The 17,800-nt window shown below is 40.6% G+C and overlaps 1 protein-coding gene and 1 long non-coding RNA gene across 2 annotated transcripts; both read left to right on the forward strand.

Moving 5' to 3' along the window:
- Positions 1–1,515: 1,515 nt before the first annotated feature.
- Positions 1,516–15,053, forward strand: LOC121246585 (FHA domain-containing protein FHA2-like). The gene is made up of 3 exons (XM_041144764.1): positions 1,516–2,953; positions 11,446–11,603; positions 14,419–15,053. Exons 1-3 carry the CDS (start codon positions 2,353–2,355, stop codon positions 14,626–14,628), a joined length of 969 nt encoding a protein of 322 aa, XP_041000698.1. The 5' UTR covers positions 1,516–2,352; the 3' UTR covers positions 14,629–15,053.
- LOC121246586 lies at positions 4,827–11,209 on the forward strand. The gene is made up of 2 exons (XR_005937145.1): positions 4,827–5,028; positions 5,893–11,209. It is a non-coding gene; the product is annotated as an uncharacterized LOC121246586 (long non-coding RNA).
- Positions 15,054–17,800: the final 2,747 nt, after the last annotated feature.

The following is a 17,800-nucleotide window of genomic DNA, read 5'->3' on the forward strand; positions in this document are numbered from 1 at the left end:
ACTTTTATTTATTTATTTTTTAGAATTTTTTTTAATTTTTTTGTAGTTTTATTCTTCTTAAACTTAGGAGTGCTATGCGCCCCATACGGGGCGAGGCCACCCCTTCCCCGTCCCCACCCCCTCATGGGTGAGGCTAGTAAATTTTTCTCCACAATCCACCCCCGTTCATGCAGGGGCAAGGTACCCCTTCCGCTGCATGGGGTGCGAGGATGGACTCCCATCCGTCCACCCCTGTCCCTTCTCCCCTCCCCAACTACTTTTCCCTCTGTAGAGCTCACGGACGTGTTGGTGTCGTATGGAAGAAACAACTCCACAAGTAAAACAAAAGTTTCAAGAATACGAAACTGATCATAGTAAAAGGCTAGCCTTTCCAATTGAAAGAAAGACTGTAAACAAACCTGGTTGTTGGTTGATGTTTGTATCAAGGGAAAGTGATGAAATGGTGCGCAACACCTCAACATGAAACGGTGCGCAACACCCTAACATAAACGACAACTTTGACCCAGGTACAGATTGCTCCATGACGTCGTATTCTTTGGACCTCTTCTTCTTCAAACTTCATCACTTCGCAACACATACACACTTCAACAAATCCTCCAGAGTCTAGAAGCCTCTTCTCAATTCCCATGTCCTTGTCTTTCTTCTTCATCCCTTTTGTTGGAACCCTAACAAATCATAATAATATCATAAAATTGTGGGAGAGAGATCGAGAGAAAAGAGGGACGAAGGCTATGATGTCTTGGAGTAGGCACAAACTGGCTCGTTTGTTTTCAGCGATGAGATGAGTTGAGATTAAAATTAAAAAGTTGAATAAAATTTTGTTAGAATATATTTTTTAATATTATTTTTGTTTAGAGATTTGAAAAAGTTGAATTGCTTATTTTATTTTATATTGAAAGTTGGAAAAGTTGTAATGATTAGATGAGATGAGATGTTTTATGAAAACAAACGAGCCCTTAAGTTTAGGAAAAAGATTGACAAAGAAGAGACTGAAGATTCAAGAACAAAAAAGGGAGGCAAGGGCCACCCTCATCCTGCCCCCGCCCCCATTGGGGGGCCAGATACGGGCGGGGTCACTCTCCCCCAGCATCTGGCGGACGGGGATCCGTCCTGACCACACAGGGGCGGGGCCTCGCTGCTCACTCCTACTTAAACTTATTGAATTTTTCTACACATCATCCATATGTCACACATTTGATAAAAAAATATGGTATATGATGTGTGAAAATGATGATGAATAGAATTTTTATTTTGAATAAATATAGATAGAAGCCACTGTTGGGAGCAACCATTTTGCACACATGATGTGACATCATCTAGACTACACATCTCTCAAGTTTAAAATAAAAAAATAAAGAATTAAAAGTAGTCATGTAATGAATGTAAAGTATGCACTACTATAATAAATTCTCTCTAACATTACTCGTTTGTTTTTATATTAAACACACCGCACTTCATATGACATGGACTATTTATATTAAAAAAAAAAAAAAAAAAAAAAACCTCACACAGTGCGCTCTCTCTCTCTCTCAAAACAGAAATTCTTTTCGGTGTTCTTCTATGAAACATCCGTGCTACGGCAAAGTGCATTTCGCCGTCCCTCTGAAAATTTATGCTCTCTTGTTCACCTCGGTTTACAGTTTACCACCGTTAGTTTAAGAACATAAGAGGTTCAATAATTTTGGAGTGATTGGTGTCTAGCATTATTTAGGACAATTGATATGCAGACCTTGGGTGCGTGCATTTTATTCTCTTTAAAAGACAAAGTTTTGTTCTGCTTCTCTGAAACCCAGGCTAAAATGGACTTGTTGAAGATGTTATTTATTATCTGGTATTGCTGGCAGGTTTTCATTCCCTCCTCCCATCTCAGAACGTGTTGAAGAGATTAGGGGCTCTGCTGGTCTGCAGCAATTAGAACAGGAATTTGCAGATTTGGAGTTGAAGGCAGCTGATGGCTCTTTCTGCCTTTCTGGGATGATCGAGGTAAAGCTCAAGAAACCCTTTTAGCCCTAACTTATGTCAAAGACGATAAAATTACTTACGGAGTTCAAACACCCAGGTTTATAAATCTTCTATCAGTCCATGATTTTGTATTTCCATTGCTTTCAATGCCATAGACTGAGCCTCTGGAGCTGCTTTCCGTCGTGGGTGAGCCTTTGGAGAAAGGGGATGGTTTTGGATGAGCAGTAGTGAGAAAGGAAAACTGTGTTTTAGATGAGGGTAAAATGGACATTTTACAAAGGCTGATGCGTGCGGAGTGTGCTTTATAGCGGGGCGAATTTTTCTTTTGATATTTGTTTGATCGATTTGCTTGTGGACGAATCCGAGCGACATAGGCAGACACAGCAAACAATGGGGACGACGGGAGGCGATGTGGAGGCCGGGTTCGCGAAGCTCCAGGGCGAAGACTTCGAGTACTACATGCAGACTTACTCTATCATCCTCGGCCGCAACTCCAAGAAGTCGACCGTTGACGTCGACCTTTCCAGCCTCGGCGGTGGCATGAACATCTCACGCCACCACGCCCGCATCTTCTACGACTTTGCCCGCCGCCGCTTCGCACTCGAGGTCCTCGGAAAGAATGGCTGCTTCGTCGAGGGCGTCCTCCACCTCCCTGGAAACCCCCCTGTCAAGCTCGACTCCCAGGACCTTCTTCAGATCGGAGACAAGGAGTTCTACTTCCTCCTGCCCGTTCGAAGCATCCTCGGCGGGCCTCTCGGCCACAGGCATTTCGTGGGCGCAGCTGCGGCTGCCGGGGCCTCTGCTGCGCACTACGGTAATTTTCATCTGGCGGGGCCCACAGCGACGCCTGCCGTAAAGAAGGGGAGAGGGAGGAACTTCTACGAGGAGGAGTACGATGATGAGGATGAGATTGGTGGTGGTGCCGGGAGTGGTAAGAAGTTGAGGAGAGAAGGGTTTGAGGGGTACGGCTTCAGCGCTGGTGGTTCGGGCGGTAAGACCGGCTTGGCCGGAGTTTTGGGATACTTTTTCATCACGATTTGTTATGGTTTAGTTGGTTTGGGCTTCTTTTCCCTTTCCTCTTGGATATGTTTTTGATTAGCTAGTATTTTACTATTTGCTTTTGTACTTTTTGGAAGATGTGGTTTGGATGGATTATGAACCAAGTTTATGTTTTCAGCTTACGGCTTTTTTTTTTTCTTTTTTAATTTAAAAAATTTTATCCAAGTATATTCTTATCGTTCGTAGGAGTAGCTACTTGAGTGCAGGGTCAGCAAGAACCTTGCTGTTCCATAGATCCAACACAACACCATTGATATTATTGTTAGTGCCGCCTTTCTAGAATCTTGTTTATAAGAAAGGGATCATGCTGTTCATTATGGGGGTTGTGGGTAGTAATATTTTGTGTATGCGTATATCTTTGATATGTTTCGCCTGCACATACATTGAAGGGTTTTAGATGGAAATGCCTGCGGTTGTTGATTTTCAATTCCCTTGCCTGGCATTTTCTACATGTAAATAACCGTGTTGGTTAAATGTTTCAATTCTTTTCCAGGATTTATGACAATCTCTGGATGATAAATCTCACACGTGTTTTGTTGCTTTGTATCTTTAGTGTCAATGTCACTAGTTTCTTGATTAACTGTTGTGGCTAGCTCATGCTTGGATTAACTATGGTCTCATAAACCACGTTCAGGCTCAAAGTTACGTTCATTACAAATCGATACAGAATGTTTCTCTCACACTAACATGAAGCACGAGGAATTTAGGGTAGTCCTCAACTCCTATTTTCTGGTGCTTTAATCACCTTTTAACGGCTCCTAATTATCTGCAAGGAATGGCATTGGATTGATTAACCTCTTGAGAATATGTTAGCATTCCATCCTTGTTGGCGGCATCCTTTAGCACTGGTAGTGGAGCTGATTTGTTCCGATGCTTTTCTCCACCCCTCCCCCCCCCCCCTTTAAATTCCTGATGTCCTTGTCATGCCATTCGATTATAATAGCTGGCATGTCTCAAGTCCCGCAATTTTGGTTTGGATTGGCTCTAATACCATTTATTATTCCCAAAGAGAGGTCCAAGCCATATTTGTGTCATACTCCAAAAGAAATAGTCAATGGTACAAATTATAGCCCCTAGACTCATTACAAAGAGCAAGAACTTCTTCCTTACAAGCAATACGGGATCCTATTTACAACATATATTCACTCAATATGGGGTATCGTGTGGCCAAAGTTTGAACAACCTGGTTGCCTCCACATGATTGGCTAGGCCATCCACATTTAGCCTTGTCTATTAGACATATATGTGAGGTGATGTTTGGTATTGATCAATACTTTGAATTACTCGTGCTACACATAGATGGGCTATTTATACATGCTTGTCAATAATCATACAAAATGCATGTTTTGTTAATAGCATATAAAATATGAAATTGAAAAATATCCTTCCATTTGAGTTTTTTTTTTCTCTCCGTACACTTTTTTCTGTCCTCATGCATGCATGTAATCCCTTCTCCAGCGCTTCTCGCCAAGTTGATTCTCTCTTCCTTCCCTTTCCTCTCTCTTTTGTTTCTTTTCTTCCTTTTCCTGTTTCTGTTTACAAAACTACGAAGATGGAAGGTGATGGGAGTTTTATGGTGTAATCTAAAACCTTCATCTTCTCGAAGGTGGCTGGTAACAGTTTTTGTATCACTGAGAGGAAAAAAAAAAAGGCTCTATTTCTCTTCATTAATGGGACCTTAACGTCATGGGTGGCAAGGATGGTTGAGGAAGCTCTTGTCTCTCGACGGAGCGATGGGTTTTTCAAAAAGTTGAGGGTGGGTAACGGAGTCCTCATTCTTCAACGTCACAGTAACAATAGAGGGTTTCGCTTACCACCTCAAGAAGGTGGCTGGTCTCGCGGGGGTGCTTACAGAGGGTGGTCTACGTCGAGGTGGGGTGGCTGGTTATAGGCTAGAAACAGAGAAGCCTCCCCCAAATAGTGTTTCTTACACCTCTGTTTTGAAGTCACCGGCAAACTCTCTGTTAGGGGGCAGCTTTGCCATGGCGTCAATAGGCAAGGAGACCAGTAGGGTTGTAATCGAGCTTACCTGAGCCGGTCTTTGACTTGCCGAGCTCGGCTCGACTCAAAATATTCGAGCTTGAGATTTTTTTCTATTCTTCGTTCAAGCTTGGCTCGATAAGCTAAGTGCTCAACTCCAGCTCGATTTCGAGCTCGTCCCACAAACGAGTTCGAGTCGAGCCAAGCTCAAGCTCGAACTGTGTATTTTTTTTTTTTTTGAATAAGATTTAATAATTAATAAAATAAATAAAAAATCTAATATTGAATTTATACAACTAACAAGTAAAACCTCTATTGAATTATAAAATTTTAAAAAATTTATAAGTAATTAATATCTAACTAGTTGATATTTATCCAAAATAACAATATATTATATGTCTACATATATTATTAATACATACACTTAATATGATAGCATATATCTATTTCATATATGGTTCTCACATACTAATATATGAAATTATTAAATTTTATCTACTAATTATTATACAAATTATAAAATATACTTATGAAGTATATTCACTATATAGACATAAGTAATTATATTACATATTATATATTTAATTATAAAAGTGGTATGCTTATATTATTAGTTACTACATATATATATGTGTGTGTGTGTATATACATAGGTGTATGTATATATTTATCAATATATGAATGAGTTTTAATTGAGTCAAGCTAACGAGTCGACTTGAGCATAAACGAGCGAGCCTTAGCCGAGTCGAGTTTTGTCGGGTATGTGTCATTTACAATTCGAGCAGGTATCTGCTTTCACGAATGAGTTTTTTTTTTTTTTCACGAGTCAAGTTCGATTCGAGTTTAACCGAGCGGGCTATCGAACAGATTGGTTCATTTATAGCCCTAGAGACTAGCATTGAAGGTGACTCTCGTTGCTTTGTGGGTAGTGGGGTGTCCTTTGTCCAGCGTACGAAGTTGGGGGAAGTGGAAGGTATTTTGTGGGCTATCAGAGCACAGTTGTCTGAGGTATAAAGGAAGTTTCAGTATTGATGAATAAAGTGGATGTAGGCCTAAGCTTGGTAATGGACGTGAAAGGGAGGGTCTGTGAATTTGAAGGCCCTGGCAAAGGAGTTACCTGGACTGGGCCAGAACTTGAAAGGGCCTGCGAGCCCACAGTTTGTTCAAAGGGGGCCTAAGCGGCTGTTGGTAGGATGGGCTGGGTTGAGCCCATTAGGCCCATCCATTTTGTCTAGAGAGCCAAGGGGTACTCTTGGGCCTGAGAGACTCTGGTCTTGGCTAGAAGTTTGGTGCCGTTCCCGATCTCAAATGAGAGAAATTTATGCGAGGAGGTGTCGTCCTCCACCAGGCTACCTCGGTTTGAAGGTTATGACGACCCTTTGCTTAAATCTGGTCCCTCTCAGCCCTCAGAGTTTCTCTTTAGGGCCCAAGGCCTTCATCCAACATTCTGTGAACTAGAGACCCCTTCAAGGGTTCTGTGCACAGTGGCAAAAGGGGATGATGAGTCATCGATTGATGGGGTTCTCACGGATGTTGAATCTTCACTTGGGTCTGATTACAATTAGTTTGCAAGGAGTTTGGAGTTGACATGGAGCTGGGGGGATTCAGGAGACGTACCTAGTCCTTTATGCTTGTTGCCACCGGCGCCTTCATGGGCTGGCATACAATCTAATTGGGTTTTACAAAAGGTAGATGAACTTTGTCATTGCATCCGGATTTCATGCGAAGAGTTTGAGGACCAGTTTAAAGCTTTTCTCACTGCCATAGAAGTAGGGCAGCTACTTCTTGCCAAATATGCCGCTAAAAAAGATAGGAAGCTTAAGAGGCTTGCTTGCTCCATAAACTATGATGCAAGGGAAGGAAGTGCGAGTAGGGGGAGACACAATGATAGGGTGAACCTCGGCGTTTCATGAAGCCCAAGATCCTTTCATGGAATGTTCGGGGACTGAATGACCCGAGCAAGCGTCTTAGAGTGAAGAATTTATCATGGGAATGGAAGGCAATGTGATTTGTTTGCAGGAGACTAAGTTGAAGAGTCTATCAACAGGCAATTAATAAGAAGCTTGTGGAATTGCTCCTACATGGGATGGACCATGCTTGTCTCCAAGATTGCTTCAGGGGGCATTTTAGTGTTGTGGGATAAGTGAGTAGTTAATTTGGTGGAGGATTTCATTGGTGAATTTTCGATAGCTTGCTCTTTCTCAAATGTAGAAGATGGTTTTGGTTGGGGGTTCTTAGGAGTTTACGGGTCAAATGTTGACAGCAAAAGACAACTCCTTTGGGATGAGATCGCTTGTTTGTTTTGTTGGTGGGATATCCCATGGTGTATTGGAGGAGATTTCAACGTTACTCGGTTCCCGAGTGAAAGATCAGGAGACTCTAGCATGGGTACAGCCACGGCTGACTTTTCAACACTTATTTTTGGGCTGGACTGGGTAGATCGACCTTTGGCGGGGGGAGATTTCACTTGGTCTAACGGGAGGGCCTGATCTAGGTTGGACAGGTTCATTGTCTCTCCCTCCTGGGAGGTCCACTGCCCCAACCTTTGCCAAAAAAGCTCTCTAGGCTTTGCTCTGACCACTTCACCCTCTTATTAGATTGCGGGGGTCTTCACGGGGGATGGAGATATTTTAAATTTGAGAACATGTGGTTGAAGGTCGATGGGGAAAGTTAGATTGTGGTGGGCCTTTTATCAACTCATGGCCACCCCTAGTTTTGTTTTGGCGGGGAAGCTTAAAGCTTTGAAAAATGATCTAAGAAAATGGAATTGGGAAGTCTTTGGGAACATTAACGACTAGCGGCTTCCTTTATTTCAAGAGCTACAACAATTTTATGATAAAGAAGTGGATGGGGATCTTTCGGCGGATGATAAGGCAAGGAAAATGATTGTAGTAGCTGAGCTGGAAAAAATACTCTTATGGAGGAGATCTCTTGGAGACAAAAATCTTGAGCCTTTTGGTTGAAGAAAGGGGACAAGAGCACAAAGTTTTTCCATAGAGTTGCTAACTCCCATTGTAGAAACAATACCATTGAGATCCTTCATTCGAAAGGTAGGGTTTTGACGGATAGAGTTGCTATCAAGAACTACATTTTCCACTTTTACGACAAGCTGTTAACGGAGCAATATCAATGGAGGCCTAAAATAGACGGACTCATTTTCGATTCAATTGATCAATCAAGTGCAGCTTGGTTGGAGAGGTCCTTTGAAGAGGACGAGGTGCTTAGCGTGCTTAAAGGGATGGATAAAGACAAAGCACCATGCCCAGATGGCTTCACAATGACGTTCTTTCAAACTTGTTGGGACATTGTCAAGGAGGATTTCATGAAGGTTTTTCTCGAACTTCACTCTTTAATGAGATTTGAGAGAAGTCTTAACTCCACTTTCATTGCCCTTACCCCAAAAAGGGCAAAGTCGGTGGAGGTGCAAGATTTCCGTCCCATAAGTTTGGTATATTGGGTCTACAAGATCATCTCAAAAGTTCTTGCTAAGCGACTAAGCGAAGTTATGGGGAAGATCATCTCGAAGTCACAAAACGCTTTCATTAAAGGAAGACAAATTCTAGACTGTTCTTATTGCTAATGAATGCTTGGAGAATAGAGTTAGAGACGGCACCCCAGGTATTTTGTGTAAATTGGATATGGAGAAGGCGTTTGATCACGTGAATTGGGATTTCTTGTATATTCTTGGCAGGCATGGCTTCGAGGAAAGAAGGCGTTTGGTCACAACTGTCAAATTCTCATTTTGATCAATGGCACTCCCGAAGGCTTCTTCAATAATTCTCGGGGTTTGAGACAAGAGGATCCCTTATACCCCTTGTTATTCATTCTTATGATGGATGTGCTAAGTAGAATGTTGGAGGGGGTGGTGGACAGGGGCTTCATCTTGGGCTTCTCAGTGGGTGGTTCCTCGCATGGTAGCATATTAGTCGCTCACCTCCTTTTCGCTGATGATACGTTGATTTTCTATGACCCGGATCCCAACCAGATTCTCTCCTTGAGAGCTCTCCTTCTTTGTTTTGAAGCTGTCTCCGGGCTTAAAGTGAACTTATCAAAGTCTGAAATAGTTCCAGTTGGTTTGGTTAATAATTTAAGCGAAGTGGCTGCCATCTTGGGCTGCAAGGTGTCATCCTTGCCTATGAAGTACCTGGGATTTCCTTTGGGGGCTCCTCATAAATCCAAGGCAACGTGGGATGGGATTGTTGAGAAAATTGAATGCAAACTGTCGGGTTGAAAGATAATTTACTTGTCTGAAGGCGGTAGAACCACTCTTATTAAGAGCACATTATCTAATCTTCCAACGTACTTTTTATCTTTGTTTCCTTTGCCTGTAGGGGTGGCAAATAGACTGGAGAAGATTTACCGTTACTTCTTGTGGGGAGGGCTAGAAGATGAGAAAAAATTCCATTTAATTAAATGGGATAAAGTCTGCACCCATTTGTCTTGTGGTGGATTGGGGGTTAGAAAATTGAGAACCTTCAACAAGGCTCTTCTTGGAAAGTGGCTATGGCGGTACCATCAGGAAGGGGACGCTCTTTGGAGGAGCATTATTGATATTAAATACGGGAGCATTTGGGGGGCGATTGGTGCTCTAATGTAGTAAGAGGGGCCTACGGAGTGGGTGTTTGGAAACTCATTCGGAATGGATGGGAAGATATACTCGGTAATTTCAGACTTGAGGTGGAAAGGGCCACACGAATCAGGTTTTGGCATGATATTTGGTGTGGTGATATGGCCTTGAAAAACGCTTTCCCCTCTCTTTATGGGATTGCGTCAGATAAAGATGCTTCTGTGGCTGATAATATGAGCATCTCTGTTGATTCTATTCATTGGTCCGTGAATTTTTCTAGAGCTGTACAGGATTAGGAGGTGGACGACATTGCTGACTTTTACAATGTTTTATATGCGCTGAAAGTGCAAGCAGGAAGGGAGGACAGACTACTATGGACACGCACAGGGAACAAGAAATTTTCAGTCCGCTCTCTTATTACTAGGTATTGACAGTTCACGCCTCTAATGCCTTCCCTTGGAAGATCATTTGGAGGAGTAATGCTCCCCTCAAAGTTGCTTTCTTTGGCTGGTTGGCATCCCATGGGAAATTATAACTATAGACAAGCTGAAAAAGCGTGGCCTCTACTTAACAGATTGGTGCTTCTTGTGTAAACATAGCAGTGATTCAGCAGACCACCTGCTTCTCCATTGCGAAGTAGTCAAGGCTTTATGGGATGATATCTTCACTAGGCTCGGCATCGCATGGGTTATGCCTAGGAGGGTGATGAATTTATTGTCATGTTGGAGAGGGATTTGGGGCCACCGTCATGTTACAGCTGTTTGGAAGATGGTGCCTCTATGTTTAATGTGGTGTACATGGATTGAAAGAAATGGTCAATGTTTGGAAAATAGGAAACGCTCTCCGGATGGTTTTAGGGCCTTTTTCTATCACACATTGTTGCTTTGGGCTTCATCTATAGTATTGAACGGAGCGAGCTTTAATGACTTTTATGCTACTTTTTGTAGCGAGTAGTTTGTAATTAGGCTATTTTCTTATATACTTCCTGTGTACTCGGGCATTGCCTATTTACGTGGATTAATAAAACTTCTTACTTATAAAAAAATATATATATCATTAAGAACTCCTGATTAGGATTTACCATTCAAAGGTTCTCATACGTTCTCTTCACTAAGGTTTTCATGATTAGGATCCATGAATTTCTTGTATCAATAGTCACTAATGCGTAGGTGTCGCTCTTGTATATATCCCGTGTACTTGGGTTATGAGTATCAATTTCAGCAATAAATTCTTTGTTTACTGATAAAGAAAAAAGGTTTTCATGATTAGGGTTTCCTTATGTTCTCTTGTTTGGTGGATTACATTTTTACCATTCATTAATTTAAGTGTACTTTATGCCATTTTTAACCCAACCAGATCTTGAGGCCATTTTTTATGTTATTCTTTCTTATCATCGGGGGTTTTGATCTTGGACAAGAAGGATCAGTTCTCAGTGTCTAACCAACTATAACGCAAGCCTGATTTTTTGTTTGTCTCAACCTCTTCTGAACTCATGGTTGCCATGCTGATAATTTTGGCTAGGACTTATAGCTGGTTATTTTCAGCTGTAGTACATAGAACTGTCCGACACCCTTTTTATCACAGAATCTGAGAAGTATTAACAAATCTTCTTAGTTTAAAATTAAGGTAAGGCATATTATCTACGTTGATTCAGTTTTTTTGGGATTAGATATTTTTGTATGCACAATACAACTTGAAAATGATCCGAAATTTTTTTATATCTTGCCTTCTCAAGTTGAACTATCACATAGTTGCTTTGATCGTTCATCTCTTTTCTTTGTTTCACTTCTTAATTCCAAATGGATGTATATGTTTTGATGTAACATGTGCCTACCTAATACTCTTTTATTGGTATGGGTTGTCTCCAATTCCTCCAGAGAAGAAAGCAGAGGGAAGATTAAGGGTTGATCGAGAAGCTGACAATCATCAACTTTTGCAGTTGGAAGAAAAGGATGTAGTATCAACGGTAGCTACTGCGCTCTCAGATATTTGTGGTCCTGGAGAATGGATGCCTATGGAGAAACTTCACACAGTGGTCAGTTTTTTCTGACCTTTCTCTGTTAATTCTTGCTTGTATAAAGTCACAAGTCGAGATACTGGATTAGGGTCTTGGATATGGTCATACCTTCAATTTCTTTTGCATGAAGTGCCGAAGGCACTTATGGCCTGTACCTTGGGTTTTGATAAACTGGCTGAGTAACTGAAATAATCTTTAAAGTTCATTAAAAGCCATCTGATACCTATCTAGAGTCAGTTATAATATAAACTGATTTACATGCTTCTGGCTTCAGGTTCCACTAAGTGCCTTATAAAGTTGTTCATCAGTGTGGCGGTGGGAAACTTATTGAGGAACTTGCAGTAGAGCAATGTTCTGGTTTTAAGCTGACACAACATCATTTTTTTATAATAAGCTGACATAACATTCTTCTTCAGATGTATGCTTGCTTTGTCACTAGAGTTCATTTTGAAAACTGAACCCTTCTCTGCACCTCCATTTTAGGTGGTATGCCTCATTTTTCATATTGCAAAGTGTTAGGTATGGAAGATAACATTCTTCTATTTTTTTCAATGATGTGGAACCTCACCAAGGCAAGGCTGTTTGGACCCACCATTTAGGAGTGAACCCTGGATACACAGTTGCTAGAACCGTGTATCAGGTAATCTAGGGGAACTCCTAGTACATAATCGAACCCAGGATGTCTGTACACTCTGGTTCCTTTGACTACTGCACCCTGATGGGTAGCATTCTCTTAAATTTGCTTTAAGAAGTTTTGCTGGAGAAGTGTTTCATACTTGTTAGGCTGTCAAAGTTTAGTATAATGCAATTATGCTTTTTGTATGTGCTGAGGTTTTAATACTACTTTTCCAGAAATGATAAGTGCAAACAGACACTGCGCTCTTGAAACCCATGCCTTGCATCTTTTAAACAGTGCTACCTTGTGTATTTTCCGCTGCAAGACACTACATGAACTTTGCAAAATATTTCCTGTATTTTTCATGCCTGCAGCTCTCACATCATGGAGTAATTCCTGCAAGGTTCAGATTTTATGATTTGATTACCTGGTCTGAAGTGTGGGCTTACTTCTCATCTTATCTGACTGTTGTTATAGGTTTGGCTGCCAAATCTGAGCACTTGGGTACTACCTTATCAATGTTCATTATTTAAGGCGGAAATTTAGGTGTCTGACGATCAGATGGCTTTATAAGGTGGTTTGACTCATAGGCATCCCAGATTCTCAAGTGTTTTGCAACAATAAGCTTGGATTTTAACAGTTCCTAGTAAGTTTTGATTCCCATGGGGAAAAAAATGGTACCCCTATTAGAACAAGGCTCGTCTAATATTAACTAAACTCGCCAAACATTGACCAAGTTTGCCTAATATTAACTAAGCTTGTGATGTGGGTGCTTTACACGGGTTCAAGGTTTAACTGGGTAAAAGACATGTTGGGGTTTGCACAGTCTCCAGGGTTCCTTATCATAAAAAATATTATCTAAGCTCATGTCAACTTAAGTTCAAGCCAATTGTACTCGGGCCTTTGTCTATTTTATGCTTAATAAAATTTTGTTTATCGATAAAAAAAAAAAAATTATAGCTCTCAAATGGCCCTTTTCAATGAGAAGTGGAGTTTAGTGGTGTAGTGCAATAAAATTTTATGTTGATGCTCAATAAAAATATCAACTTATAGCTCGTGTCTATTATATGCTCAATAAAATTTTGTTTATTGGTCAAAAAGAACTTATAGCTCTCCAATGGCTCTTTTCAATGGGAAGTGGAGTTTAGTGGTGTGGCACCAGATTGGGAAATGGATTACTTCACCTATTTTTATGCTCGGCTGTATGCTTGCGGATGGAGACGGGATGGTTCCAATGCATTGATGGGAGCATATATCTAAGAGATGGGTGTTTGGGGTAGTCATACCATAATGCCCTACTTCCCCATAATAGCCTTACTTTTTCTTGGAAGACCATTTGGAGGAGTAAGGCTGCCTTAGAAGCTATCCTTGTTTGGATGGCTGCACTATGGAAGATCTTTACCATAGATTATTTAAGGAAGAGACATGTTATGGTGATAGAATAGTGCTGTATGTGCGGCGGAGTAGGAAATCTTTGGATCATCCTTTACTTCACTGTGAGGTTGCTAGCACCTTATGGCAAGTTGTGCTTAATCTATTTGGGCTAACATAGGTTATGTTTAGACAGGTGGTTGATCTGTTAGCATGCTGGATAGGAAGGCTTGATAGTCATTACAGCAAGATCTTGTTGAAAATGACCTTGATTCGTTTGATATGGTGCATCTAGAGGGAAAGAAATTACCAAGCTTTTGAAAATAGTAGAAAAGGACCATGGAAAGACCTCAAGGCTTTCCTTTTCAACTCGCTATCATTGGATGGATACCCACCTGTGCCTTTCTAGCTTTTGCTTTCAGGATTTTCTTGATCTTTTTCTTAATCTTGTCAGCTGCATCTAATATATACTCCCAGTGTACTAATACAAGCTGAGCCCGAGTTGTTCATGAACAGCTCGGCTCATTTACATCCTTACTAGTGACTTTTTTTTTTTTTATCATAACCTTACATGTTGTTCTGTAGCACGGGCATCATGGCTAGTAACCCTGGTGGGGCTTTAAGGTGGACTTTTGGAGAAAAACAATACTTGTGTGTTCTGTTTATTCTCTTTACTAATCTACAGTCCATTGTTTATTTTTATGGTTGCCCTTTATTAGGTTGTTTTCCTTCCATTGATTGATGGTGAGTATTGGTGTTGGATTGGGTGTTCGAATCCACACACACACACAAACACATATCTGGTTTTGTTCAGAGTATTCCTTACCCTATTGTTATATTGTTCAGTTGTTGGATAAGTATGCTAATGTCTGGCATCATAGTCGAGTAAGAAGATATCTCACATCTGAGGATTGGCCTGGTCCTGAATCCAAGGGGAAACCATGGTACGGCTTGCTTATGTTGCTAAGGAAATATCCTGAACACTTTGTCATTAACACGAGGTCCAAGGGTCGGATTACATTGGAGTTTGTCTCTCTTGTCTCTCTGCTTTCATGACATAATGAGACACCAAAGCGTGATTACGTGCTGCTGATAATTTATCATGAAGTTTAATGGAAAAGTGACAAATATTGCTGATCGTCTACGTGGTTACTGTTCCTTTGAAATATGGTCAGGCAGTGATAGTAAGTTTTGGATGGGAGCCAGCTGCACGTGTAAATGACACAAATCTACATTATTTTGCTGTTGCTTAGGCGTTTGTTTTGGCATGAGAATTGTTCTGCACCATATGTTGGTAAACAACTAATTGTCTTTAAGGACAATGGATCTTCATTACCCAAGAAGCTAGCAGCCCCACAAAGTTCTCTAGTTATGCATCAGGCATCAAAATAGGGGCAAATCTCAAGCCCTTCCAATTTTGTATGCAACTCTTTTCCTAAAGCAATTGGAACAGTTTTGCCAATCTGGCTGTTAATATTTAATTTTCAAAAGCCTTCGTGTTTGGTTAGTTCAATATAAGGAAAGGGTTCTGCCATAAATCAGATTTCCATGGCTTTCCATAGCATATTTTCTTTGATGTTCCTTTTTTATTTTTCATCCTGGACTGTGGTTAAAACCCTGTGGTATTAATAATATATTTGCGCATAACTTGTTCCAGTCAATTAAGTGGATTGCTTCAATAACTTTGGATGTATTTCCAATGTAAAGGATCCCGTTGAGTGGTGTTTTGTGCTCTTTAGTAAAACTCGACATGATAACCCACAAATAAGAGTAAAGGAAACAGAAAATCATGGGGCGTTTTTCTTTTCTTTTTAAGCAAGAAATGGACTCGAAAAGCTTTCTTTGGAGTAATGATGTAGCTGGTTATTGGATGCTAAATCTATCAACAATGCTCGGGCGTTAAAGAAATAAATGCATCTCTGGTACTGATGTTCACAAGGTTGAACATCAATACAACAAATGAAAGAAATATGCGCTTAAATTTTGTTCATGGTTGTTAAATGAGCTTGAACGATGCATGTTATAAAGGATAAGAAATCTCAGCCCCCTTGCTACAATATGGAATCCTAGAGATTAGAAATAAAGGAATTCCATAATCAAAGTGCCAAAGTTCCTTGATACAAAGGAGTTTTGGTCCAGTATCTCGCACCGTTGATATCCTTTACTCACATTTCACAAAACGCGTCCAAAATTTAGGGGTAGATACATTCAAACCCAACCCTGCAATGCAACAAATCATACGGAACAATCAAAATAAAGTCTCTGAATTCATAATATCATCCCCTCCAAAATGGAATGAAATTAGACGAATCTTCGATAATGAGACTGCCAAAAACATTCTCCAAGATCCACATTTCTCAAGATCCAAAGTTTTGGACTTCTTTCTATATTGAGCGAAAGATTTAAAACGATGTGATGCCATACTTCTTACACATGTAGCATCAGTCCAAATTAATGACACCATGCTTCCTTAAATTGCTTATATTCAAGATTTTCTCAAGAGAGGCAGTACATTTTTTTTTTTTTTGATAAGTCAAGAGAGGCAGTACATATGAAGAAAGCTACTTCGAAAGGAACATGAGACCTCCACATACACTTCCATGGTAAAGATTTAAAACTATGTGATGCCAGCAGGTTGTAATAAGATCGAATTGTAAACTTTTTGCTCCCTTTGGGCCTCCAATACATCCTATCCCCATCGTTGCTACCCAGCATGTAGAATATAAGAGGCTTAAAAATTCAAAAACTTCATTAATCTCCCAATCATGAACAATTCTAATAAAACAAGCATCCCACTAGTAAGGACCATGAAAAAAGACCTGCAAATCCGACATAGAGGCATCCGATCAATAAGAATGCTATAGGCTAGGAACACCCCATTAAGAGCGCAGTTACCACATCAATTATCATGCAAAAATTTGATTCAAAAGCCCTCACCAATTGCAAAACTAATTTGAGTGGCAAAACACTTCCATCCCTTTCTTATAAATTTCCATAAACCCACCCCATGCCCCCTCCACTTATTACAATAACCACCCCCCCGAACCCCCAAACCTCCATTAGAAATTGGGGAGCAAACTTTGTTCCAACTAACCATGTGAAAGTTAGCTTCCTCTCCCATTCCACCCCACAAAAAGCCCGAAATAACTTCTTAATCCTATTAGCTATCCCTGTAGGCAAAGGAAACATGGACAAAAAATAAGTGGAAAGGTTGGAGAGAGTGCTCCAAAGTAATTCTACCCCCTTTCAATAGATACATATGTTTTTACCCAACCAATATTTTCTCAAATTTCTCAACAACCGTATCCCAAATGACTTTAGCCTTATAAGTCGCTCCAACAGAAGACCCAATTATTTCATAGGCAAGGAAGCAACGTTACAACCCCAAAGACTCTCCAGACTATCAATATTGTGCACCACACCCACCGGAACCATCTCCAACTTTTCAAAGTTCACATTGAGACCCAACATAGCTTCAAATCATAACATTAGGGCCCTGCTTGAATTTGACCATGATTTGCGTCGCAAGAAAGAAGAGTACCATCTGCAAAAAGAAAATGAGAAATTATGGTAGAACTGGAGAGAAAACCTCCCCAAATGGCGGCCTCCACCATCCAAACCAAGCTCCTCCATAAACAAAGAGAAATGAGGATAATGGATCCCCTTGCCTCAAGCCACAAAAGCTGTTAACAAAAACAGTAAGGGTGCCATTACTAACACCAAGAATCAAGCGGTTGAGATGCAATGTTGGGTCCACAAACACCACCTCTTCCCAAAGCCACATCTCCCAAGCATATAAAAGAGGAAATCCCGATTCATATGATCATACGCCTCTTCCATGTTGAGCTTGCACAATAAGCCAGAAACTCCCTCTCTCATTCTACCATCCAAGCATTCATTGATAATGAGAACCGAATCAAGTATTTGTCTCTCCTAAATAAGGGCATTTTGAGACTTAAAAAAATATTTTTTTCCATAATTGTACTCATGTAGTTAGCAAGAACTTTCTAGATAATCTTGTAAACCCCACTTACAACAAGACTAATAGTGCGAAAATCCTTTACCTCTGAAGCCCCATGTTTCTTTGGAATGAGAGCAATAAAAGTCGCATTAAGGCATTTTTCGAACTTTTTGAAAGAAGAGAACTCATGAAAGACACCCATCACATCATCTTTCATAATATCCCAACAAGCTTGGAAAAATGATGTTGGGCCCTTCCCCTTTCAGA

The sequence above is a fragment of the Juglans microcarpa x Juglans regia genome, chromosome 1S, assembly GCF_004785595.1.
Source record: "Juglans microcarpa x Juglans regia isolate MS1-56 chromosome 1S, Jm3101_v1.0, whole genome shotgun sequence".
Taxonomy (NCBI): domain Eukaryota; kingdom Viridiplantae; phylum Streptophyta; class Magnoliopsida; order Fagales; family Juglandaceae; genus Juglans; species Juglans microcarpa x Juglans regia.